At 37.9% G+C, this 27,780-nt stretch overlaps 1 protein-coding gene across 1 annotated transcript in view; it reads right to left on the reverse strand.

The window, feature by feature from the left end:
- Positions 1-297: 297 nt before the first annotated feature.
- LOC105357089 (uncharacterized) overlaps positions 298-27,780 on the reverse strand; it is a 73,399-nt gene continuing 45,916 nt past the window's right edge. The window contains exons 2-4 of the mRNA XM_078942273.1: positions 1,873-1,920; positions 1,643-1,717; positions 298-1,468 (exon numbers count right to left, since the gene is read on the reverse strand). Of these exons, the coding sequence (XP_078798399.1) occupies positions 362-1,354 (993 nt within the window). The 5' untranslated portion in view covers positions 1,355-1,468; positions 1,643-1,717; positions 1,873-1,920 and the 3' untranslated portion in view covers positions 298-361. The remainder of the gene's footprint in view (positions 1,469-1,642; positions 1,718-1,872; positions 1,921-27,780) is intronic.

Below are 27,780 nucleotides of genomic sequence, written 5' to 3' on the forward strand. Positions count from 1 at the left end.
AAGTTATGGGTACCATCATTTTTGTCCAGCCCTAATTCATTAGTTTTCTTTTTTTGTTTAATAATTCTGTTAATCAACAACTCAAAAGTAATGGCTGATTTTGATTATTTAATTTTCAATAAATTTTTATTTATTGTTACTTTTGAACGTTTCAAGTCATTTCAGCGAGCATTGTGGACCTTTGTTCTTTAACTAAGGATACCAACAATTTTGTCTACCACTGTATGTTGTTAAAAAATGATACGTCTGTATAAGGAATTTTTGAAAACTCTGCAGGGAAATAAAAGACCAAATATTTGGTGATATTTTTTTAATCACAATATCAGTAAACTTGCATAGATGTCAAAAACATTCAACAGTGCTACCCAGTAGCTAGTTTATTATATATAAATTCTTGCACTTTCTGATACAGTGTTTTTCCTTGGTTTCCATCATTTTCTAGTGGGTTCACGTTTGCAGACAGTTCTTGCAAGTCTTGATCAGTAAGTGGTGTGAAGAGGTAATCTGAGCTTTGTCGTGATTCTGGGCTTCTCTCAGTTACCGAAGCACAAGTTGCAGAATTCGGCATTGGAAAACAAGTGTTTTGAGTGAAAAGCTGAACAGGGGTTTTGTTTCCCTCAGAGGAGATGGAATGACTGTTGAATGCTGCCTGAAATTCCTCAAGTGTGCAGTTGATTCTGGGAATGTATACATAATGGAGGCAAAATAAATCAGTCGGGTTGTCTACATCCAGCATGTTCAGGGATTCTAGCTCATAGAAAATGGGCGCATACACGTTTCGGCAGTTACAGTTCAAATCACGATTAAATCGCTCAACACGTTGATTATGAACAGAGCTCCCTGTCAACACAGAACTTACTCCTTTGTGCACTCTCATGTCCTCCCAAATCAAAACATTTTCCCCTCCATGATCAGTTCTTATGTGCATAGGCCATCCAAACTTGTTCACAGCTTTCCTAAATAGATCCAGGACAGTTGCAGCACGATTGTTGTTAGAACAATGCAGAAAAGTCAAAAATCTGCTGTACCCATCAATTGCAGTATGAATGACTAATTTCCATCTTATGAGCTTATGGTTGCCGTCAATGTGCCATATATAGTTTGGAAAGGGGACAGAGTATGTTCTTCTTTGCACTGCTGATGTTCTCCTAGACTGTGCTCCAGCAAAATCAACCCTTTGCACTGAGTCTCTGAGACGATGTCTTTGAACTATGATGTTCCTGGCACGCAAATGTCCATTGAGCATAACCTCTCCAACATGAGGGTGATTTGATTTTATTGCACGAATTACTTCATCCAGTTCCTGATCGGAAATGTCACTGAATTTTTGGTGTTTTATGCCATACTCTCTCATAAGCTTGTACAACGTTGGTCTTGATATTTCCAAGATTGATGCCGTTTCTGAGAGTGTTGTCCCCAAGAATATTAATCTTTCAATGTCCTCTTTGGAAATTAGGGTTGTTCCAACCTAACACCATAGGTAAAAAAAGGGACAAAAACAGACAAAGTGAATTACTTCTACATATAACAAAATATAATCTGTTCGCCGAACAAATAAAAAAACATATTAAAAGGTACATTTTCACAACAAAATTGATTGTAATTATACTCATTAAAAGTAAATAAGTCATTCAGTTCTTACCAATCTCTGGGATGTGCCAGCCCCTGCAGATGTGGCTGAACTTGTGGATGCTATGGGTGGCGGCAGAGTGTTGACCTGAGGTGGGCGGTGGTAGAAGAAGAACAATAATATGGATGTTTTGTTACTTTTTAAAAATCAGTTAAACACTAAACTATAAAAATAAAAAACAACAGTTGTAAAAAATGTAATCACTGTACTCAATGGAAGAAAACAACTGATGACGGTCTTACCGGTCTGTGTGAAGCGGCAGAACTTGTGGATGGTGATGATGTGTTAACCTGTAGAGTAGGAGCATGGAACAGAGAAAGTTTACATTGAAAATAAGTGATTGTAGCAGATTTTAGCAAATAAGAAAGATCTGTAATGAGAAAGAAGACAAGCAATAAATAAAAAAGACCCCCCTCCCTCCAATTTTCTTTTTTTCATTTAGAGTTTCAGTGATGTAAAGAGGCATAAAAATACCACAGACATACATAGCAGGCCTACTCAGAGAGATCTTTCATCATTATGTGTCAAGGAAGTTACAAAATAGCATTATATTATTACACTGTAATGTCAAAAGATGCCTTGATAACGTTAGCCATTTGTTAGCTAAAAAAAATTAAGACTAGCTTGGAAAGACTAGCTGTTTAGCTAGCTAAGAATCCGTTTCCACATAATAGTATTATAGAACTATTTTATTTTATTTTATTTAACTTTTCCACTTACCAGATTTGCAGCAGCAGGTGTAGGTGCCAGGACACCTTGCAATGCAGCTCGCACTCCTGAAACAACGGCCCTTTCAATATCCTCAGGTCTCAAAGAGTTTGCCATGATTAAGGTTCAATTTTCGTCTGAACAAGGACCGCTCTATTCGGTGAGGGGCGTGGCCACATTAGCATATTTCCCAAACATTTAAAGTCAACATTTATATTTAACATTTAGGCGGAACATTTAGATTTACATTTACATTTAACATTTACATTTATATTTAACATTTACATTTACATTTAACATTTAACATTTGGATTTACATTTACTTTTAATATTAACATTAACATTTAACATTTACATTTATATTTATATTTAGATTTAACATTTATATTTAGATATAAAATTTGTATTTAACATTTACATTTAGAGTTAACATTTACATTTAATATTTAGATTTAACATTTAGATTTAACATTTAGATATACATTTAAATTTAGCATTTCACATTTAGATTTTCATTTGCATTTAATATTTAGGTTTACATTTAATAATCACATTTAACATTTATACTTCTATTTAGTCTTTGATTTAATATTTATATTTAGATATAACATTTACATTTCACATTTACATTTAAATGTAACATTTAGATATATATTTAACATTTATTTTTAACATTTACATTTATATTTAGATTTATATTTAACATTTACATTTAACATTTAGGTTTACATTTAGATATAACATATACATTTAACATTTATATTTACGTTTGGGATATAGGTATGTGTTTCGATTTAACATTTACATTTATTATTTACATATACATTAATATTTATTATTTATCATTAACATTTAGTTTTAATTTTAACCTCTAAAAGTACATATCCTCAAGTCACAGATTGTTTTTTTATTGGTGATAAATATAGACAAAATGTGATATAAATGCAGCATAAATGGAAAGAAATGTCTAAATGTGGTAAAAGTGACACAAAATTTTCATGAGGTGAATTTTTACATTCGGCGCCCCATAGTTATTCGCCAGCGTTTTTCGCCACGTTTTTTGCGTTCACACCCAGGCGATTTTCGCTGACGATGAGCCGAGCGAACATGCAATTTCATTCCCTGACATTAGATGGCGCTTAATGTAAAACAGAAATACTCCTGTACACAAGGTGGCGCTGCGCAACTTTACGCTTCTTAAAGTCGCTTTTCACTCAGAAGAAGAGAGCAAGTATTTACACGCTTGTCAGAATCAAACAAAGAAAACATGAATATTTCAAGCACCAGTAGCTCCAACTGGTGCTTGGTTCGGGGATGTTTTAGAATGTCCGTCATTATTGCTTCGCGGCTGTGTAGACGCTACTTGGCGTCTATCTTCTTCGCTGGTATGTGTGCTCAGCAAGGCAGTTTTGTGTTGAGCGCCCCCAAGTTGTGTTTTACTGTAACTTCAGAAGCTCCAGACACGTGAGCAAAAGCGCCATTCTCATTGGTGCGTCGAAAAAAAAAAACGAACCCGAGGCGTTTTTTTTTTTTGACGCTTAAACGCGTGGCGTTTTTTCGCGTCGGTGTGCAGACTCTCATTGGTGCCCTTTGTTTAGTCACGAGGCGTTAAACGTCGGCGAAAATCGCCGGCGAAATTCGTCCCGGTGTGAACAGGCCTTGAGGCTCCATAGCCAAATGTGGCTCTTTTATCCCTACATTGTTCCCTCAATAAATTTTTACATGTCAGATAACTTATCAAAACGATTTTATAAAATGACTTTAGACCAACATAAAAGACAAACATTTCTCTGTTAAATAATTTTTATAATTTTTTCCAGGGAAATTATTTTTGCATGGAATTAAATTGAAATGGGTTACTAATCTATGGTTTATTCAATGTTTTTTGGGTTGCATACACTTGTTTTTTCTCTCATCATCTCACAGTGAGGTCAAACGTTCTCAAGACAAGTTAATTCTTTGGTCTTTTTTTCATTAAAGGACTAGTACGGTATTTTGCTTGCCTAAGATTCAGTAGAGCCCAATCTTTGCCCCTTCATCAACTTCCCAAACTTCACTCCTATTATCATTCAGTGTATGCAAATACACTGCTGTCATGTGCAAGTAATCACATTCACGAGGTGGGGGCAAAGAGGAGAGATTACAGTGGACTTCATACTTTCTTAATCTGGACAAGGGTCAGCATCTCATTATTCATCTTCTGCAGTGTTTATTGGTGACAGACAGGAGGTATGGATGAAGAAGTCACAATTATGAAGTAGCTCAGGGCTGCCTTGCATACAGGGCTTCTCTTTTTCTTACTCCCCAAGTTCCTTGAGGTCAACTTGGCTCCAAGCCCCCACTCTGAGACTAGAATAATAGAATAATGGCATAATTAACTGTCGGGGAGATTTTGCCCTGGGGATGCGCTTTGCTGCTCTGTTAGAAAAAACTAGAGTCTTAGCCCTGGCTTTAATTAGGTCTCCTTGGGTTTTAATTGTCCCGCAGTTTTGGTTTAAATAGTGGCACCATGATGGACTGTGATGTACAGTAAAGAAATCTTAGCGAGAAGTAATGGACACTTGCAGTGAATTGATCAAAGAGCTCCAGTGCTGGTTTGGAGTCATTCCTAATCTTGAACTAGTTCTTTACTTTTTGATGTCTGAGTAACATTCTGCTATTTGGTGGAAAATGACAAAAATAAATGAAAATAAACTTAGGCAGCATGCAACTGTCTCCTTGTTGCATGCTTTTGACAGTCTGGATCAAAAGAAGGGAAAAAAAAAGGAATTGAGGAGAAAATTAAGCTGGAATACAATCTTCCTGCTTAAATGAAAGAAAATAAAGAGCAACAGTTGTGAGATTAAAAAATGAAGGGCGAGTAAGAGACTTGAATGCATAGCTCAAAGATCTGCAACCATCAACACTTAATAAGCCACTTGGGTCCATTTCTCACAGAGTGCAACCCAGCAGGAGCCACAAAGTCTTACTTCACCCTACAGAAAGATTAGACACTGATTTTCTTGTCATTGTTACTATTATGATCAATATAAATGAACAATTTTTTATTTTAATATTTGAAACATAATTGTGAGAAAATTGCTGTTTTTTAAAATATGAAATTGTTTATAAGCTTTGAAAGAGGTTCATGTGACTTCCTTTCAAAATAAGACACCTTGAAACACATAGAGGGTCATCTCAATGCAGCAAATGTTGTAGAAGGTAGTGTAACAGCAGTTATTTTTTTATCTTATCATTTGTGGTGCATGTCAGCCAGAAATTTGTAAATCTAAATAACTAAAATAAAATCAGTGCTAATTAAGTCACTTTTTCTGTATTTTATGCACCATAAGGCGGACTTAAAATCCTTAAATTCATTAAAAAAATAGAAAAATCTGCCCTGTAATCTTGTGTTACTTTATTTTGATTATGCTTACTAACATCCTTTGGTTAACAACACACAAAATTAGTCAAAATGTTTTAGTTCGATTTGTGATACCCACTGTCCTTCAACCAGGTGAATAAATTGAATAAAATTTGAGTTGGTTTTCATGTTTTTCAATATACTTATTACTTGGTTTTTAGTTTAAAGTTACTTTAAAAAGAAGAAGGGGCTGCAGTGGCGCAGTGGTTAGCGCTCTTGCCTCACAGCAAGAAGGCTGACTGGGGGACCTGAACCAGAACATAAATGGAGGACCTTTCTGTGTGGAGTTTGCATGTTCTCCCATGCATGCGTGGGTTTTCTTTGGGGACTCCAGCTTCCTCCCGCCGTCCAAAAACATGCTTCATAGGTTAATTGGTTGATCTAAATTGTCCCTAAGTGTGAATGTGAGTGTGCATGGGTGTGTGATTTGTGGACACACTACGCTGTGACAGACTGGCGACCTGTCCAGGGTGTCCCCTGCCTATGCCCACAAGTGGCTGGGATAGGCGCCGGCAGCCCAGTGACCCTGAAAGGGATACAGCGGAATAATAGATGAATGACTTACTTTTAAAAGAAGCATTTTTTTAAAATATTTCTTTAATCTTCTTAATTTTTGTTGTGCTCGTAACATGCCACAATGACAATAAAGCCTATTCTAATTCTAATTTTATACTAATTTTAATTCTAATTAATCATAGAACCACAATGGAAGGGCAAAAGAGCCACATGTGGCTCAGGAGCTGAAGGTTGCAGGCCCCTGGCTCAACTACAATTAAGTTTGTATATGTTTTTATGTTTTGTTATGTTTTTTGTTTTGTTTTCATCTTTGTTGCAGAAGCTTGGGTAGAATTTTTTTTTTTTTTTTTACAAATTTAACAGGATTTTAAAAATGCTACGTGAGAGCAGGGAGTGTTTTTTAATCATGGCACTGTGTCAAACCATCTTCGTGAACAATTGTTTTTAATAAAGTTGACTGTTAATAGAAGAAAATTACTGATCTTAATTAAACGGAGAGAATTTATTTTTTCAGTTGACAGTGACATTATCCATTTTTAGCTCTTGATAGCTAAAAGACAGTTAGCACGTTTAAAGTCTTTTCACATGCAGCCCCGATGTGGGTGCTGCGGGATTTGGGTTGTTCGGGCCCTTGGAGGGTCTTAAAGAGGAGCGTCTGATTCATAAAGGGAGCGCTGGTGTGTCTTGCAATTCCCCAGTTAACAAATTTAGACTCATAAGGCCTTTTTTAGAAATTTATTTTCAAAGGAAAGAACTTCACTTTGATTAATTCACAAGAATTCACTAATGTGTGCCGTTTACATTGTGTTCTTTATACACTGCATCTGTTAAATTGTCAACTTTCACAATCAGCAAATTCTTGCTCCTCTGCATCCTCTATCTGAGCCAACATTGAAATATATGGCTGTGCCTACTGGTTTATCACACAGCTGCACCTACTGAACCATGCTGGACACAGAAGAGGGCTCTGCTTCATTCCTGTTGTAGATTTATTTGAATTTTCATCACCTCAATTGATCGAGAGCCTTTACTCAAGGGACAAAGATACAGACTAAATGACTATTGACTGCCAAGTGTTTGAAAAATGCATTTGTCAGACCTCCAGTGCTATTGATGAGGTTGTATTAAAAATGTGTCCGTGGAATCAATAGAGAGAAAAGAGAAACTCCATAGCTAGAGACTACAAGTGAATGTTTTGCTCCAATTTGTGTCCTGTTCCCTTTGTAGTTCCAACAATATTCCTCGTCCCACACCCCTCTCTCTGTCGTTCAGTTGTGTGTTGGTGCTTATGTGCTAACCACTGCTGGTGCAATGCAGTAAACTAAGGGAGGTAGAATAGCTGGGTGTGTTTTGTGAGCGCATATGGGAAAGGGAGAAGGGGACGTTGCAGCAGATGCATCGACAAGCATCTGTGGGTTTATGGTCTCAGTAAATCCCACTTGCCCCTTACACTGATGCGCCCATGCAAAAGCTTCAAACTCACAGATACAAATGTTTGTCATTTAAATTTTCTTTTAATTGCACAGCAAGGATGTTTAACATTCTGGAAAGTTAAAAATAACAATGACTTGTTTGAACTGAGTGATGTCAGAGAATGAAATGTTAAAGGCTGGCTTTAGTGGTATGTGCATTCCCTTTCGTGTTGCACACAGGGGGGGGGGGGGGGGGGGGCAATACTTACTTATGGAAAAATCAGAAGGTCTGAGTATTTCGGACTCGAGTTCCCACAAGTCTTTTTTTTCCAGCCAAAATCAAAAAGCTTGTGTTGCTTTTTAGGACATAGTTTTTGCAGAGAGACAGTAGTTCATAAGAAATTTGAGTTGTGGACAGAACTGTTGGCTCAAAGTAAGTCTGCCCCTACTTCCCTTCATCGATCTATTTACACTCTCTCCTGCTAGTTTACAGCCCCTCACCCAGATTATTGCTGCAGCAAAAATGGTGAGCAATATTGGAGCCATACAGCTTCGAGTCAGATGCCAGTTTGGATGAGGAAAACAAAGACATCTGCAATCTGTTTTTCTGCAAGTGAATGCATCGGAATTCAGTGGATTTATAGCTTTTTTAGAGCTTTTCCCAACTGCATTTTTCTTTCGTCCACAGTTTGAATGTAGAAATACTCAGAAATGTAATTTTAAGCCTAATTTTCTTTATATGTCATGAGAAAAATGCCTCAAGTATATGTTAAAAACACCAAAAACACAATTAACATAGCAAGTTTTACTATTACATTACAATTTACTATTACAATCTTGAAACAACCAAAAATCTTGTACAGCTTCTCCATTGATCCCCCCCCCCCCCCCCATTACATTTGTTTTAAAATATGCATTTGTATGACTTACAGACCGCTCAGAACTGCACTCTGGCAGCTAGCTGTACAGTTTGATGGTTTGTGTTAGCAGTATGATTTTAACGCCCTCATTTCATGACTGGCTGAACTTTATAGAGCAGATGATGAAAGGTGCACCAGTCCACACCATCTCGTATATCATGTCCTCTTTACACACACTCACCAGGTCTCTGACTATTTCTTCCTCTCTGTTTCTATTTTATCTCTCCCTCATAAGATGGCATACCTTCTGACTAATGCCCTGTCAAACACATTAGTGACTGATGGACAGCTTTTGATGTTTGTGATCATTCGCCGGTCATGTGTGCTCATGTTTATGAACGTTATCACCCAATCCTATTCAAATTGGGAGGACCTTTGTGAAGGTGCAGAATTACTTTTAGGTGTTTGAAAGCAGAAAGCACATGAGGCTGGAATGATGATGGGCTTAGATGAGAGGAAATACCTTTCAGATGGGCTTGATTTTTGTTTGGTCTTTTGTTTGGCTTTTCCTTTAGAAAAAAATAGTGGAAATGGTGTTGGGAGTGTCTTTGGGATGCTTTGATGTTATATTGATAGTGTTGTTTGCAAGTCAAAAGCCGAGTAGATAAAATAACAAATGGTGATGCCAGAAATAAGGAGGATGGGCTTAGTAAAACTCAGTTTTGGTCTTATTGATATAATACTATTTTTCAACTTTCCATAGCTCACCGTCTTAACCGCTTTTTGTTTCGTAGCCCTAAAAAGAACTTATGTTGTTCTGCAGCATCTTTTTCGAAAACCCCACTTCTTATTTGTTGTCCTGAAGAACCTGGATATCTGTGCTGCGCATTCTGCTCAAGGGTCCCAGCTGACAAATGTCATCCTTTACATATTGTTTTGAACACTTGTGTAGCACATAGCAGAACAGAAAGCTGAATGAGCTATTCCTTTGGACCAACATTGTCTTAGAATTTGGCAATTTTTTTTCTTCTTTAAAAAAATTCCATCAGTTCTGAGCACATTTGACCAAATGAAGAGCAAGTTTCCAAAAAATAAAATGCAATTAAACTCAAAAAATGAAATTTCATTATATTTATTGACAAACTGAATTAAAAAAGCTGATAAGATTAAACAATTCTTGTATTAATTTTGTCCAACAGACATCTTAGTACAGTCTGGATTTTACGGCTCTTTGGCTGCTGCAAATACCTGTGTTTTAACTTTCAACTGTTTAACCCTTTAAAACCGGAGATGTCACAAATTTAACCTAAATAACACATGGTCTATGACATATCGTAACTCTTGGACCATTTTTGAGATTCAGTTGATTTTAAATTTGTGAAAAAAGCAGTTTTTCATATCAGCTTTGCATTGATATACAACAAATTACTAACTTTAAGAGTTGCAAGGTTGCTTTTCTCTGTTGGACTTGCGTATATAGTGCATAAACGGTTGAAGATTTACGGTAGTCGACAGAATGTCAACACAGGAGCTAAAGCTCTGGTGTTAAAAGGCTAACCATACAAACACCTATAGCTCAGGGTTTTTGGTTGAAAGCAAAGAATTCTTAATGCACAGGAAAAACCTGGCACAAAACCAGGATATGTGAGTGATAGCTGGCTATACAGGTAAGTCTGTGTCTCAAGTTTTTGCACTAGCAGTTTTGTGTTTTGCTGTCTGGTCCAACAAATGGTACAATCCATTGTGTTTTTTTTGCCACTTGGTATTTGTTGTGTAATACTAACACCTGCTTCTGTTTCTAATAAAATGAAGCAGGTAGGGTTGGTGAGGTTTACATCCAGAGGTTTTCTTGCACAAGTAGTTTTTTACTTGTTTTCACAAAGTAGGTGATTAACAATCATCCACAATTTAGTTTTTGTAGCTGTTTACTCTGTTAGTTTTAGCAGATTTTTTGAAGAGCTATTTGCTGTGAAATTACAACAAAAATTGAAGCTGCAGGTTCTCCCATTGATGCATAAAAATACCAGAACATGTGGTTAAACTGATGGGTTGTCGTGACAAGTTGAAGTCTTTAGCAACGGACATTTATGAACATCACACTCACACAGAAAAATCAAAATGTCCAATTTGGTCAGTACCAGTATTCACCTAATGTGAAGGAAAATCCCTAAAAAAATTTATTGTACATGAGAAGAACCACCTTATCAGTATGAGCTGGTCAAGCACCTGGCAGTTTACCTAATATGGATTCAACAAGTCAAAGGGGACTCTCAGGGACGCAACTACCCAGTTTCATAGGGGTATGCGGCCATATAAAAAAACGCCCCCACCCACCCCTCGTCAAGCTGACTAAACACCCACAAAACACATCTTTTGTGTTTAAATGTATAAATCTAATAGTCTTATCTGATCATGCATGTGGCCCAGCAGAACATTTTTGTGAGCCATTTTCAACCATTATTGTCTCAAAGACTCCCCAATTTAGTGTGTTGAAGGCCATTCAGAAGACTCTTCTGAGTTATGCCTTGCCCCAGCCCTCTCCTGTGCACCATTCTGTTCTTCTGCCTCCTTATCATCAGCTGATCATCTCTCTTTCTCTCTAGTTATCATCGTCATCTGATCCTGTCTCCCCGTTCTTCTCTGTTGTGATTGACTTGTCATGTATGCCTGCACTTACGTTCCCAGAAAGCCACATTGAACAGATGGTCAGCAGAAGTTTAAACCAGAATGATAATCTAGATTTTGTGGCTTCAATAGTTTAATTATTCCTACCTGGAGTTACCTCTGCTCCCTTTCTATCAGATGCATCAGCAACATCATGTCTGTCTCCCTAGCAAGAATTATTTCACATTTTAAATAAATTAAACATCTTGCTAATGCATGTTTTTTTAAATTAAGAATACTATTTAAAAATGACTGATGTGGTATTAACTGGCTTTGCCCTAAACGTCCACTGTAAGGTCGACCTGTTTCTTTCCTGCATCTGTCCGGATTTTTTCTCTAAAAACTTTGTGTTGGGAAGATTTTAAAATAATACAGTGACTAAAATATATGTAAAAACAGAAACATTTTTTATTTTAAATTATATTTTTGTTGGATATCAGTTAGTGGTGTGATAGAATAAAATAGATTTCTTTGTTGTTGTCAAACATCTCCAAATGTTCAACTAAAATCCAAAATGTCATTCAGCCAAAGTTATATTAAAAGCAAAAGTCTGTAAACTAAGAAGTTACTCAAAAAACAACAATTATCCTAGCTTTTAACAATAAAAAAAACACACACCATCTAACACATCACACATACTTTTCCCTACTTCTTCCCGTAAGATCAGCTTTAATCATTATTTAGTGCTGTTTAAGTCAAAGAATAAAAACTTTTACAGTTAAAGAAATTATTAATATTTGTCTGAATCTCAGCTGTAAGACACCAGCCTGTTTTAACACTGCTATAACATGCCTGCTGTCTCTCAAGCATTAGAGAAACTTTTCTTCATTGCTTTACATCAGTGCTTCTCAATTATTTTTTGCAAAGCCCCCCCCAGGAAAAAGAAAATGTTTCGAGCCCCCCACTTGCCGCAAATAAGATAATCTATAAAAAAAATTGGGAAGTATACCTAAAATTGTATCTTTTAACATTAACAAAAAAGCAAAAGCAATATTAATCCACTTTCAACAAATATTAGTTGGATTTTCCCACACAGAAACCTCTATGCAACGCATATGCTGCAAACGACATCCGCCTGAACACTGATGATGGCAAAGTCACTGTCTTAATCCTGCTAGACCTGAGTGCTGCCTTTGATACTGTTGATCATGGGATCCTTTTGCACAGACTCCAAGACTGGGTTGGCATCTCTGGATCTGCCCTAAGTTGGCTCAAGTCTTATCTGGAAGACAGGAAATACTTTGTTGAAATTGGGAGTTGTGTCTCAGACTACATGGCCTTGACTTGTGGTGTGCCCCAGGGATCGATCCTGGGACCCCTTCTGTTCAACCTCTACATGCTGCCACTAGGGCAGTTAATACGCAGTAATAACATATCTTATCACAACTATGCAGATGATACTCAGATCTATGTGTCACTGACAACAGGTGAATATGGGCCGGTGGATTCACTCAGCCACTGCCTCCAACAGATCAGTGCGTGGATGCGGAACAACTTTCTCCAGCTAAACTCAAACAAGACCGAAGTTATTATTTTTGGCCCACAGAAACAAAGAGAAAGTGTCAGCAGCTACCTTCATTCTCTGTCTCTTAAACCCTCAAATCAAGTCAGAAATCTAGGGGTAATCATGGACTCTGACCTGAACTTTAACAGCCATATCAAGTCAGTAACATCAGCGGCATTTTACCATCTGAAAAACATTGCCAAAATCAAAAACATAGTGTCAAAGCCAGACCTGTAGATACTTATTCATGCATTTGTCTCCAGTAGGTTAGACTACTGTAACGGCCTGCTCACCGGCCTCTCCAAACGAGCTGTAAAACAGCTTCAGTACATCCAGAATGCTGCTGCTCGAGTCTTGACCAGAACCAGGAAGTATGATCACATTAGTCCTGTGCTCAGGTCTTTGCACTGGCTCCCTGTACCTCAAAGAATAGACTTCAAAGCAGCTCTGCTTGTGTACAAGTCTCTCCATGGCCGAGCACCAAAGTACATCTCTGACATGTTAGTGCCATATGAACCATCTCGTACTCTGAGGACCTCAGGGGCCGGCCTCCTGTTGATTCCCAGAGTCCGAACTAAACAAGGGGAATTAGCGTTTCAATATTCTGCAGCTAAAATCTGGAACAGCCTCCCTGAAGTCGTAAGACAGGCCTCTTCTGTGTTCATGTTCAAATCTAGACTTAAAACATTTCTGTTTAGCCGTGTATATGACTGAAAGGTCCTATCTGCACTTTTCTTTCCTTTCCTTCCTTTATTTTTAAATAAATTTTCAAATATTTTTATTTTATTTATTTTTTTAAAGTAAATTTTACGTTGCTATTTCTATGATGTATTGTGATTTTAATGCATTTTTCTGTTTTGTGAAGCACCTTGAATTACTTTGTGTACGAATTGTGCTATACAAATAAACTTGCCTTGCCTTACACCCCTGGGGACTCTTACCAAAGACTAGTTCTAGAAAATAGCTTGTTTTCAAATGAAAAGACCTATAGTTACACAGTTCTTTACATTCACAAAACCTATATGTGTTGTTATTTGAGGAATATCTCAACATCATTTTGAGTGGGTGTTTTCCCTTTTTCTTCTTCTGTTTTGTTTAGTTCATGTTGCAAATATTCTATTAGTAAAATGTTCTATTAGTAAAAGAACTTTGCCATTTAGGAGTTGCACTTGTTTAAAATTGAGAGGTTGATCAGCACAGACTTCAACTCCATTGTTGCATTGCCTGTAACAACCACTAACACTAGATTGGTTCATCTACAGTCCATCTCTTTTGAGTTGCATGGGGCGTCCATCTCACGACCATCAGTTAGTTTACATTTTCTCTATTGCCTCTCTGGTCCGTTCCTCCTCCCCCCTGGCTTCAGGAGGAGTGTTTTGTCCCACCACCCGGTGTCAAATAGTTCATCCAAAATATTGGCAATCAGCCCCCGTGCCCTCTCCTTCCTCACTGAGTCCTTGTAAAATGGATGTTTTGTGTCATAAATGTTGTGTTTTTGTATTTCCAAAATTAAACTTTCATCGTCCATGGCAAAAATGGACACCGGTATTATTTGTGTTGTTAACGTGCGTTAATGCTTGGGAACGTCACCTTAGAAAATAACATTTTATACATTTTATTTTGAAAGTACAACATAAAATGTTATTTTGAAACCCAGACCTGTTCCCCGTTTTTCTGGCTGTATTGACTGGAAATAGAACTCTTGCATAAAGCTTGCATTGTGGAGAGACAGACATCAGATGCAAGCATGACAGAGGCGATGTAAACATTTAGATTGATTAATGAAAGTTCAATTTTTTTGTGCCAATACAACGCAAGGAGGAGATGCACCACCAAAGGACCAGTGTAAATCCAGTGTAAGGCTTTAGCTCTCTGTTAAGAGTCCTCTTAATTTTCTAGTTACTCTGCCTGTCAGGGTCCAAGAGCTTGGATGGCTGTGTGGAATGGAGCTGTAAGCCAGCGTAATTATTGTTTGAAAGCCAGAGGCTTTGCAAATTAAGCACACTCATTTGAAATCAATGCTGGCCAATCGCAAGTTCAGAAATAATAAGAAAAATACTTTCTCCTGGGAGATGAGATTGGTCAAATGGTCCTTGTTTTGCTTCTTAAACGATTAGTAATATGTTGAAGGGTTTTGAGAGTAAAATCAAGTTTATCAACACTCTTTGCTTATCTGTTAGTAGATATATTGCTAGAGACTCAAAGGTCATTATATATCATAGCTAAGGAACATGTTTTTGTGTTTACACAGAAGAGGGTAAGAACATTACACAAACACCTGCTTATATAACTGTTTGACATCAAGTCAGTAAACCAAACTTGTCTTAGTGATAAATGGCATTGTAAACATTGAACCAGGCCAAAACAACTCCCCGAGGACCAACTATGCTTGTGTGTGATCAGCAGAATAAGCCCTTATCGTCATATTGCGGGCCTCTGCTCAGAGTGGCGATGGTATGTGCTTTGCATACTAATGTGATAATCTATTCTTCATTAGTGCCTAATACAGCAGTTAAGTTGCCCTTTGATAGCATCACTGTGCCCTCACAGCAGCAAAGATGAGGTCTGCCTGCCACTGATAAAGCTTCAAAATGCAATAGAGATGACAAAAATGTGACAATGACACCCCAGAATGCCAGGAGCAGCGGCTGCCGCAGCCTTCAAGTCACTTGATCTCATTAAGAACACTGAAGTGTTAATTTTAAAGGAGTATTCTTTATATTTCTCATGACTCCATAATTCAGGGAGAATGCTGACGTCTGGAGGCCCCTGTCATGTGGTGCCATGTGTTCCCTCCTGGATCGCACCATCTGGCTTGGTTTACAACGGGCTGCTAAGGCCGCAGCGAGGGCTCAAGCAGCTGATGTTTAACTGTTACCGACTTGAACCCTATAGCAGGCTGAATGTGGGTGGTGTAGCATCACTCCCACAACTACAGTCTGTTCAGCTGCACTTCCTCTCTGTGGCAGATGTGGCAGCGTGAGCGCCAGCCAATTATAGAAAATGCATGACCACGTAGCTGATGAATATTTTTCTTCTATAGAAGTTAAGACATTTTACAAAGATAGACTTAAAACTGCCAGAATCTTTTTTTTTTGGAAATGTTTTGCAATCTGTCATCCAACTCAAGTTAAAGACTTTTAGAGAAAAAGTGGAACACAAAAAAAAAGATCATCATGGAGTTAAAAAGGAGGACTAACAGACATTTTTCCGTAAGCAAAAATGGTTTTAGAATGTATTCTTAACCCATAAGAACCGAGACCCATTTTTCATAAAAAGGAAATTTTGAGGGACATACCACAGACCAAGTGGCTCACAACATACTGTATTTCTGATGTTTTTCTGTTACACATGTCACCATTAGTTTTTATGGGTTCAAAATACTTTCTTATTTTTTTTTAAATGATATGTAGGTTTGTTCACAAAAACTTGCTCTATTCCTTTAACTCACAACATTCGTGGATATTTTCTTAGTTACTTTAAAAATGTCTAAACCGAATGTGACAGTCTGATGTCAACGTCTGTGCAGTGTCATGTTTCCATCCAGACTCTGTACCATTGATTACCGTAATCGGATATGCGGCATCTCGCCTGCTAATGAGTTTGAGATTGACACTTGAGTTTATTAGGCTCCATGCTGTTTACTGTAGACTGGTGGCGTGTAATTAAAGCTTTCACCCCACCAAGCAATGACATGCAAACAAGCCCCCTGTTGTTGTGCTGAGCATAGCATTACGTTTCATGTGTTTGTGAATTTCATTTTTATTCATGGGAACTGACCAAAGATTTAACCTTGGTTTGCCACTGAAACTCAGTTCTTTTTGGCCTGATTTCTCTCTAAAATATGTGCAGGTAACTTGTGGTAACAAAAAAAAGATTTTTAAAGCTGAAATAAACAAATAAGGAGCTATTTTTAAGAACCAATGGCTGAAGGTTTTGCAGGGGTCCTTATGGCCCAACTATCATGGCTCAACAGAGTAATAAATTCTTAAAGGATCAGAGGATCGGATCAGACCATCTGCTGGTTACAAAACTCATTTTTTATGATCTTTGTGATGATAGAACCCCAACCAACACCTTCACATTTAGAACCGAGGGATTCAAACTCATTTAGCAAAATTGATGCCCTGCTCTATCAAATACCGCCAATTATGTTGTTAAAATCGAAGCAGAAGATGTAACATGCATGGATGGTAGACTATACATTTAAAACAGGAAGGCTACCTTTTAGTAAAAGTACATTGCAATGTTATGCTATGCTGCTGCTTCATTATTATTTACACAATGTTTCCTTAGGTTAGCTTCCAAACATACCATGTAAACCCCTGTTTTAAAAACCCACTCCAATGAAAATGGTGGTTTTAACATGTTCTTGTGGCCTTTTTCTCATGATGGAGGTCATATATAAAGAAAATTAAGCTTAAATTGCATTTCTGGGTATTTCTTTACTCAAATTGTTGTGAATCAGGGGCAGATGTTGGAAAAACCTGTAGCAGTGACATAGGTGTTACAATTGATGGGCCACAGGCTCCCTGCTCCGCTCCATTCTGATACATCCACTTGTAGCCAAATAGATCTATGTACATCTTTGTTTTCCTCGTCTGAGCTGCCATCTGTCTCGAAACCGTGTTGCCTGGATAGCTCCAGTATTGCTTGCCATTTCTATTGGACTGGTAATATTATGTTGGGGTTGTGACGGGCTGTAAGTTGCAGAAGAGAGGGTAAATAGATGGGTAATGGGAAATGGGGGCGAGCTTACTCCATGCCACCAGTTCTGCCCACAACATTGAAGTTTGCCCACACAGAGGCAAACTTCAATGAGCTACCGCTATAATGCAGAGACCAAAAAACAGCACTTTTTAAAATCTTTGGCTAAAAATGGCATAATGAGAATTAAAAGATTACTGGGAACACTTTTAAAATGGATCAAAATATGATAGGATAGGAACTTTAACAAACAAATGAACACCAAGCTTGATTAAAGCAAACAATGTTAATACTGTAGTTTAGTCACATGTTTCTTGAAAGAGTTGTCTAAAAAAATCAACTAAGAATTTTTTTTTGTTTTAGCCAGTATGGCCTTCCTTTAGGCAACTGTCTGATTCTTGTTCCCAAGTTTGAGACTTGAGACTGTACCTAGTCAGACTTCTAGATATAAGCTGTATGATGTATCATCAAAAGGGGGAAAAGAATAAGCTGTGGTATTGAGGCTGAACTTTTCTGAGTGGTTAATGAAAGTTTCTCTTTGAAAAAACTCTGTTTGAATCCTTTCATCTACATGTATCGAAAACTTTCCTAGCTAAGATATTACTTTTGTGGAAGTGCTGTGCTCTGTAGGAGAGAAACGTATGACAATAATCATGTCTAAGGTGTGGTGTCTGTAGTAAGGGGACCTCAAATAATGCCTTCAGGCTCCATGCGCTTGAAAGTTGATTTCACAGTTGGTTTTTGAATTGCTTCACAGCATTGCAAGTTGCAAATGTCTCAAAGCAATGAAGAAAATGCACTTATACCCCATTTTGTGGAAAACAAAAAAGAAAACCTTCTTACTTTAGGTGTGGCCTCCTCCTGACTTTGTGAAAAATGCTTCCATCTCTCATCTTTTGTCCCTGACATACGATAGTTTAATGATTTGTTTTGAGATGTATGACCTGCTGTCCTTTTGTGAGGCAAAAGGAAGTTTTGACAAGTGACACATTCTAATATTTTTTGCTTAATAGGGAATAATATCCCACCATACCCACACAATGCCTAAAGGTGAGATAGCGAGGAAATATTAAGCATGCCCAAACTCTATTTGATACGCACAGGTGGGAAAATGGCACCTCTAATGGAAGAGGGAGGTCATCAGATTTAAGCTTGGGAGCAGGCTGATCTGTGCCACTGCTGGCGTAATCAATTTGAGATGGCGATTTGGATGGCAATGGGCTCCCTTCGACAGGTAATCTGGTACAGCCATTAGAGCCTGTTAAGTGGCTGGGCCTCAGTGTCACACCTCTTCCATCAGTCCATATTTGGTCAAACATGGGCTTCCCTTTCACCCTCTACAGCCCTTCTTCAGAGCCGGCAACAACATGGTGATTGTCTGGCAGAGGCGCTGACAACTCAAATCGACAAAGAAGACTAATGTGGTTTAAATGAATGAATTGACCTGCCACATCAACCACCACTGACCCCTGGTTGTTACGCCATCCTCTTCAATCTCATCATTAAGCCACTCACCCTTCGTGATAAGGGCCTGCAGCTGTGGAAGAGCACCTAATTGCAAATGGTAATTAAAAACCTACTGGTTATAAGAGTCTGAAATATCAGATGACTATCAAAGTCCCACATCAGATAGGAAAATCTACTTTATTCATTTATGGGGTGGAGCAGAAATTGAAACCAAACTGAAGAATAACGGAGTAAAAAAATCCAAAATGAAAAATAGAAGGAAACCAAGAAAATGTCAGTAATTCTATCTTTTTACATGGTTGGGGAACAAGATATCTTTGCTCAACTGTGGACATTGTATCAAGGAATTTCATATTGTTTTTCAGTTTTTTTTAAGGTGGATGAGCAAATACACCTGAAACAGTCTGATTCTGGCAGAAAACAAACTAAAGGATAATTAATGAAAATCTGCTCAAAAGAAGAGTTGGCATCTAAAATTTGGATCTCCATGTTTTTCATTTAGAATAAAGGATTGAAATTTGGGCTGTAAACAGTTTGGTCATCTTAATCTCAGCAATCTCCAAATGATTGAAGCCTTTGTATTTCTTAGATATTTGTTTGTGTCATCAGATTCATTTTCAAAGTATGCACTGATATTTTAACTACTTGTATTTAATACTTGTTGCATGTTAAATGGTGTTGTTGCTCCCAATTGACATTCAGACTGGAAAAATCCTTTGATCGAGTCCTGAACCTTGTGCTTGGTTTGTATTCAGACTGCCATCAAGCGGACCATTCTGTTATGAACTAAAGCTCGTAAACAAAACCATGTGATTAAAGATCTCTTCAGTCCTTGGCCAGGAACTACCGGGGCCGGAAAAAAAAAAAAGACAAAGAACAACATTCTGCGCTTTACAATTCTTATCGGGACAGCTAACTTATTAAAACTTTATATTTCGGTTACTAGTTTTGAATGTCGGGAACAACACATTTTACTTGTTGCTTTGCACGGTGGAGGCATGCTGCAAGGCGGTAACTGGCAGTGTGTTTATGATGTATAGATTGTCGTGAAAACAGTGAGAAGCAATGTCTGTCACATTAAAAATTGTTTTAACAAGCCTGTATTCATCCAACCACATTTCAATGAGTTGCTGTGTCTCATCATTGTGGTGTTATGGCATTGCTTTAAGAGAATTCTGGAAAGGTACTACAAGGTAGCTTTTAGGATGATGTCACAGCAGCGTTGCGTGTTGGCCATGTGACAAGACACAGAAAAGCATGTGAGAAGCATTTTCCGCGGCGTTGAAATAAATGTTCTAACAAATAAACAGGTGGACTATTTTTTCGGTTTGAAAACACAACAATTGTTGCTTTAAATTTGTCTGCAGCTTATTTGTTGCTACATTCCTACCCTGTTTACGTCCGCTACAGTGGCCGTCTTGGTTCAGTTTTTCCGCTCCAAGGTCAGATTGTGTTCAGACTGAGGAATCTCAAAGTGAACAGAAGCTCACTTCGATTGGAAAATAACCAAGACTACTTCCAAAGATGGGTCAGGGAGCAGTTCGTAGTCCACTTGGGTGTTTTCAGAAAATTTCTTCCGGATTATCGAGGGAAATGAACTCTGGTTCACTTTAAACAAATCAAATGTGTCTAGGTTGAATACACCCTTAGTCTTCATGAACCAGGCATTTGAATTTAATAAGAAAAAAACATTCAGGCATTAATTTCTCAGTTTATGTGTGCAAGACAAATCTGAGATGTAACTCCTCAAACTGTAACCAAGTTAAATAAGTGATGAGTTAAAAGGGGAGGTGCTTTGTTCAGTGTTAAGGAAGCATTTGGCAATTTAGTTCTTGATAAAACAATTATCCTGCCTGGTTGTGCTGACACATTTGAAACTGAAAAAAGAAAGTAGTTTGTGATCAACACTTTCTGCCTCCATTCTTCTCCCGACATCTTCTTTCTTTCATATTTTGTGCTATTTTTCTTCACCTACCACTGCTGTAATTAGTGAGTCTTTCATTAGCTCTCACATGGGTGTGCACCTGTTCCTGTCTGCATGTGTTTGTTACAAAGGGATAGTATTGGAGAAAGTGTTTGACACTGGGAATGTGTTCGTTTGTGATAGTGAATAAAACGGAGTCGCAATAGGTTGACTCTCAGAGCGATCGATTCTCAATTGCTGTAGAAGTGCTTTTCTCTTTCTTTTTTCCCCCTTTTTGCCAATTCAACACATGATTAAAGGCGTCGAGGCAATTACCATTCATCTGGAAGGATTCTGGTAGAACAGGCCTTCAAAGAAATGTGAGAATCAATCCATTATGAGCAGCTCTCTTCTCTTTCCTTCACTTCTTCCCTCACACTTCTGTTCTTTTTCTCTCTCTTAATGGTTTTTCTCCTTCCTATGCTCCTGCTGTTTCTGTCTGTTTTAGTTACCTGCTTATTGCTACATGCCTTTCCTGACTAAAATGTTTTGTCATTCCCTTGTTTTCCCTTCAATCTCTTGCTTTTAATTCCAGTTACATCATTATCATATTTGAGCTCAAAAGACCTGAACTCTTTAGTGACATTATTTCTGGTTTCTTTTCCCATTTGTGCTGCTCGGGATTTGATGAATGTAGAAAAAACAATAAATTAGTTACATTCAGTAACTAAAGGCTTAACCAATAGAAATACACTAGTTTCACATTTTGATAGATGTTGCAATATCCATCCATCCATCCGTCCGTCCATCCATTGGTTCACATGGTTTGCTCGCGCTTATCCCACTTACTTCATGGTGAAAACACTAGCCTGAGTTGTTATTTGTTTTATTAAAGCTCTTGATGCTGTGTCCACATTTTGTAACTGCTTTTGTAAGTGAGACTGCCTTTGATTCTGCTTAGGTTTTGCCGTCCAGGGTAATTTAATAAGGAATTTATTGGGTCCTATGGTTTAGATCAGGGGTGGGCAAACTACGGCCCGCGAGTCAAAAAGTTTGCCTGGTTTGGATTGTTAATGTGAATTGAGAATACGTAGGCCAAAGCAATAGAAGACGTATAATAAAATTGTGTTGACTCTTAAGTCTTCAATGTCATTGTAGCACAGACAATATCCATTTAACTCATCTAGTTTAAGACAGCATGCAAAAAAACCTGTTTAGTTGATGAATAATATCAATAGGGCTCCAGAAAACTGCTACGAGGACAGTGGCCTGCAAAAACAGTCTATGTATAATAATGACAGAATCCAATTTAGTCTTCGTTTTTTTCAATATAAAGGCTGTGTGTGCATCTATGTACATTTTCATTGTTGATAGAAACGGCACAGCTGAGGACATTTCAAGTCCTGAGAACTTAGCTTTAACAGCAAAATCACACAGCCGAGTCCTTGCTCATCAAAACTGAGAATTGCAGACTCTCTTCCTCTACGCTGCAGGAAAGCGCGACTGATTGAATTTGATTTCCCTTCTCAAAGCTTTACAGTGTGTAAGTATTGAGAAATACGTCACGAAGGTTGAACTAGCTGACGTGGATTGGCTCACAAGTAACAAATCACGGTCTGCTCTGCACTGCTGAATAAGGTCTGGTCCATAAATTTCATAGAATTGATTATGCTTTAACCAGCAATTGATGGTTAAGTAAGGTGTTTATCAGAGTGTGTGGAGACTTAGTTCCATGCAGCATTGTAAAACAATGATTTTCACTGTTTACAACCAAAACAAGAAGCTTTAACACATTTTACCCTAACAAACTGGCTGCCAAGAAGTTATTTAATAAGACAATAACACATCCAAAAGATAGAAAAAGCGGCACTGCATAATTCGTTTTCCTCAACATAATATTTCTGTTGTAATTATAAACACAAACTACTTGTTTATTCTACATCCTTCAAATGATTAAACAATTTATTATTAACCTCTAAAACCACAGTTGCATTTCACAATAATGAGCAAAACACAAAGAAATGTAAAGATTTATTACCCATTCCGTTTATTTTGGTAGTTCTTTAAAACTGTGTTACATCTAATAACTTAATAAATGTGGCAATAATGACTAGTTAAAGGAATTCTGTGTTACTGATGTTAGATTTTTACTGATAAAGCAGAAAATAAACTGGATTGTTAGAGTATAATTTTGTTTAATAGTGAACAAAGGTATAACTTAGAATAAATTATATTGCATTGGAGTAGTAAAAAATACAAACTTACAGAACTGGAAAAACTAATTTTCTAAATTTCAAAAATTATATTTTGCTTGAATTTCAGTCTTTTCTGTTTGCTTGTTTTCTGTTTTCACCTGACACCATCGGACTTGGCTTGCACAATATGTGTCTAAAATTAACAGGAATGGTCTACAGCTGTCCCCAGTTTGTTAACAAGTATAGCTGTTTACGCTAATGGAACCAGGAGTTCTAGATTGAGATGGTTTGGACAGATGGAGAGGGGGCAGTGATTATGTTGGAAAAATGATGCTAAGAATAGAATTACAAAAAGAGGTCTAAAGGAAAACCAAGGAGGTGTTCACCCATTTGGTCAAAGAAGAAATGAGGGTGGTTAGATTAGTGTTAGCATGAAGGATCCAGAGGATCCCCAAAGGAGCACCAACAAAACGGTGTGACTGAGCCAAATATTTAAAAGTCTCACTCCGATCAACTTTTGAGCTATTTTAAAAGCATTTCCGGTGGTCTTTTTTTTCTGAGTATACTGTTTTTAAATCAGAAAACCTCTGTCATTTCCTAGGATAGGAAAATAAGCTCTTTTTTCTAACAGCATTTCAGTCAGACAACTTATCCATTAAAGAAGATTTACTTCCATATTTCTTTTAGTTTGGCATAAGGCTCCATTCAGATACATAAAACAAAAATCTCCATGGATAACTTTGGGTATTAAACTACCCCTAACGGAGCTCACAGGTGGAAGCCGGGAAGAGGGTGGGGTGATGAACGCTGAGCTCGCGGAAATGGAGGAAGAGGGTTTGGTCTGCACACCTGGAACTTAAGTAGGACACTAAACAGGTGAGTAAATTAGACTGGACCGCCCACGGGGAGGAGTAACCAGGTAAATGCATCGCTCGAATTGCCTGCATGAAATTCTCCCAGGGTCATTCATTTTTTTGCATCTTTGAGCCTCATTTTCTTAATATTAGTCCTTCATGAGAAACATGCCAAAAGAACATATTTAATACATTATTTTCATCAGAGTGGGTCTTTAAAGTTAATTTCCTAATTTCATTTTTCTTTTGTTCAAAGTATATTTCTTCTAAACATAAAAAAATATTTTCCAAAAACCTGGTTTGCTGCCTGTAGTTTTTTGCATTGAGGGAAGACAAAGAAGGAAATTGTTGGATGTTTGCCCCGCTCATGACAGCCATTAACACTTTCTCTTTTACGCTGCCTCCTTAATTTTCTTCAAAACACCATTCCACATCACTTTACTAACCTAATGGCACTTTAAAACACCTCCTTTTGTCTATCAACTAAATTGCAAACAAAACCTCATCACCATAAAACACCACATTGCATCCATACCCTAAAGAGGAGAAAGCAATGAAATTGATTGATAATCAGCAAAAAAAATCACAGCATTTGCTCTTTGAAATTAATGGTGCTGTTGTGTTAACACATTTTCTTTTGATGGTAGTCCAGAGAAAGCTCTGATAAAGAGCCAAGAGTAAAAAGTGCTTTAAGGTGAAAGTCCTTGGTTAGTTCTTAATCATATAAATGGCATAGCACCAATTAAAACCCACAGTAATTGCTGTTAAAGCTTTTAAAACGCCTCAAATAACCCAGAAACAGTCCTCTAAGAACCTTTAATTACCATCTTCACCAGTAGAAGGTTGGACTCAATGAATATATCAATGTGTGGATAAACGTGGAAAAGGGCTTCTTGTGTCTAATTGCTGTGATTTACTTTTGTGGTGGTTTTATTTCCTTATGAAATGTTCTTGGTCTCTGGTTGAATCCATCGCAGAGTTACGTGAGTGAATTCTCCTTTAATGTAATCAAAGCAAAAGATTTTTAGAGAGAAAAAGACAGAATTCAAGGTCAAGACATCATGTCAGACATCACTGTGGTCCCATGTGTGGACATGACTGACATCAGAAGTTTTAGCTCAACTACATTTGAGCAATTAGAAAAGATGATGTGAATTCATAAGCTGTGGAGGTTATACAGCCGGCGATACTAATCGCTTTTTGTGTACATCTCATTAGGCTAGACGGAACTAAAGCAAACTGCCATCCAGAAACGATTAAATTATAGGCATGCAAAGTGAAATCAATTGTCAATTATGTTATCGTGGATTTTCATCCAATGAGGTTCTTCGTTTGGTGTGTCTGCCCGGTTTGTCATAATTGTGATACTGACTTGAAATAAGAATGGGTCCGTCTTCTCATAGAGGCTGAGATATATCATTAATTAAACAGAAGAAAAAGATCCCAACAAGGAAATTGCATCAATTATATGTTCAAAATTTTATAATGGAAAAATGTGGTAAATTTCTCTTGAGACTGCAGATTGGGCGGGCTATCAGAATTCAGCATTAGGCACTGCAACAAACTGACATTATGTATTGTCATGAAAAGCAACAAGGCTATAGGGAACATTACCAGTGTTAGGGAAATATGCAGGTGAAATGTTTTATGGGATAAAGTGTCTGGCTTTTCCCCTGGAGGCACATAGACATTTGCACATTTTATGCTAATTAGGTTTATGGCTTGATAATATGTTTAAAACATTTAATGAAAGGCTGCTGAGTTGAAAAAAATCATTGAATCAATCAATTGAATTTAAATCTGTTCTTCACCATAGACAGACATACTGCATGACCTTCACCTTAAATTCAAATATGAACACTTAAATATATTTTATTGAATGTAATATAATATGCCGATTTGTTTGTTGTAAATTTAAAATGTGTATGCAGAGACATTTTCACGAGTTGGTGGATAAATCTCAACTTTGATTGAACTAAAGCTGCATTGTCCTCAGTCATTTTGACTCAACTTGCCAAGTTTTCATGTTTGTTTTTTCATCACACTTTGAGTATTCACTGTAGCATGTGAGAAAAATACAAATATTAGTGTATCTCCTGCTGTTTCTGACAAGGTGGACCAGTCCAGGCCACCAGTCCATCCCAACCTGGTTGGGATGCAGACAGAGGTACCAAAGGTGAAAACCAAACCTCAGCATGCTGCATTGTCTGAGAGTACCTTAAGGTGTATTCAGACCAGACCCTTTTGGCTCTCTTAAAGTGAACCAGAGTTCATTTCCCTCGATAATCTGTAACAAATTTTCAGCCTGAGTTCACCCAAGTGGATTCTGGTCTAGGACCAGGAACCCCTCTTGGACCCATCTTTTGAGCTGGTCCCTGTTTGTTTTTACTTGGACTGGGCTCCGGTTTGCTCTGAGTTTTTCCCAGTCAGAATAGGCTCCGAGCCCGGAGTAATAATAATAATAATAATAATAATAATAAATTTTATTTAGAATGCGCTTTACATTTTAGATAAAATCCCAAAGCGCTACAATGGAGGCAGAAATAAAAATGATTTACAATAAGAACAAGGTAAGACAAAAATAAAACAACAATGAAAGTACTAAAAAGCATTATTAAAAAGAAAAGTTTTTAAGCCTTTTTTGAATGTGCCAAGGCTTTGTGGGGCTCTGAGGGATTGTGGAAGATTGTTCCAGAGTCGAGGGGCAGCAGCCTGAAAGGCTCTGTCTCCCATAGTGGTTAGCCTGGTCCTTGGCTGATGAAGGCAGTGTGTGAAATTGGAACGGAGGAGTCGTGAAGTGGCGTGCAGGGAAAGGAGCTCACTGAGGTAGGCAGGGGCAGTTCCATGGACGCATTGGTAGGTGAGGAGACAGAGTTTGTATTGAATTCTGGAACGAATGGGTAACCAGTGAAGTGACTGAAGGACAGGAGTGATGTGGTCAAATTTGCGTCTCCTTGTCAGGACCCTAGCAGCGCAGTTTTGGATGTGCTGGAGCTTTTCCAGGCTCCTGCCAGGAATCCCAACAAGGAGAGCATTGCAGTAATCTAGTCTGGAGGAGACAAAAGCATGGATTAGTTTTTCTGCATCAGACTGGGTTAGTGAGGGGCGGAGCTTTGCAATGTTTTTCAGATGGAAAAAAGAGACTTTGGAGAGGTGACGTATATGATGATCAAATGTTAGAGTAGAATCGATTTTGACACCAAGATTTATCACAGGTGAAGAAAGTGGAATGTTGTGACCAGAGACCAGAATGCTTTTGGTGGAGGATGTTTTGATCTGGTGAGGGGTACCGATTAATATGGCTTCAGTCTTGTTGCTGTTGAACTGGAGAGAGTTTTCAGCCATCCATGCTTCTATCTCCTCGAGATATGCCTGGAGGGCAGAAGAAGTTATGGTGGGAGTGGAATTCATTTTTACATATAATTGTGTGTCGTCGGCGTAACAGTGGAATGAAATGTTGTGTTTACGAATGATTTGTCCAAGTGGAGATATGTAGATGGTAAAGAGTGAAGGTCCAAGAACAGAGCCTTGAGGAACTCCGCAGGTGACTGTGTGTGTGTGGGATTTAGCATTTCCCAGAGCCACATATTCTGTCCTGTTTGTGAGATATGATTTAAACCAGTTGAGTATGTTCCCAGAGAGTCCAACAGTAGTATGAAGACGGTTAAGGAGAATGCCGTGATCCACGGTGTCAAATGCAGCTGATAGGTCAAGAAGGATGAGTAGAGATGGGGAGCCCTGGTCCGCAGCCATGAGTAGGCCAGTGGAACAACTGGACCAAAATGACCACTGAAACCGGTCATTACGGGATGCAAACACAGTAAGAAAGTATCAACCATGGCGATGAGACACAGCAACTCTTTGAAATGTGGTGGGATGAATGCAGAATCATTTAAACAACTTTTAATGTGATAAACATTCTGACACTGTTTTCCCAACAATCTACACATCACAAAC

This window comes from Oryzias latipes, chromosome 23 (assembly GCF_053564925.1).
Source record: "Oryzias latipes strain Hd-rR chromosome 23, Olatipes_Hd-rR_3.1".
Classification (NCBI taxonomy): Eukaryota; Metazoa; Chordata; class Actinopteri; order Beloniformes; family Adrianichthyidae; genus Oryzias; species Oryzias latipes.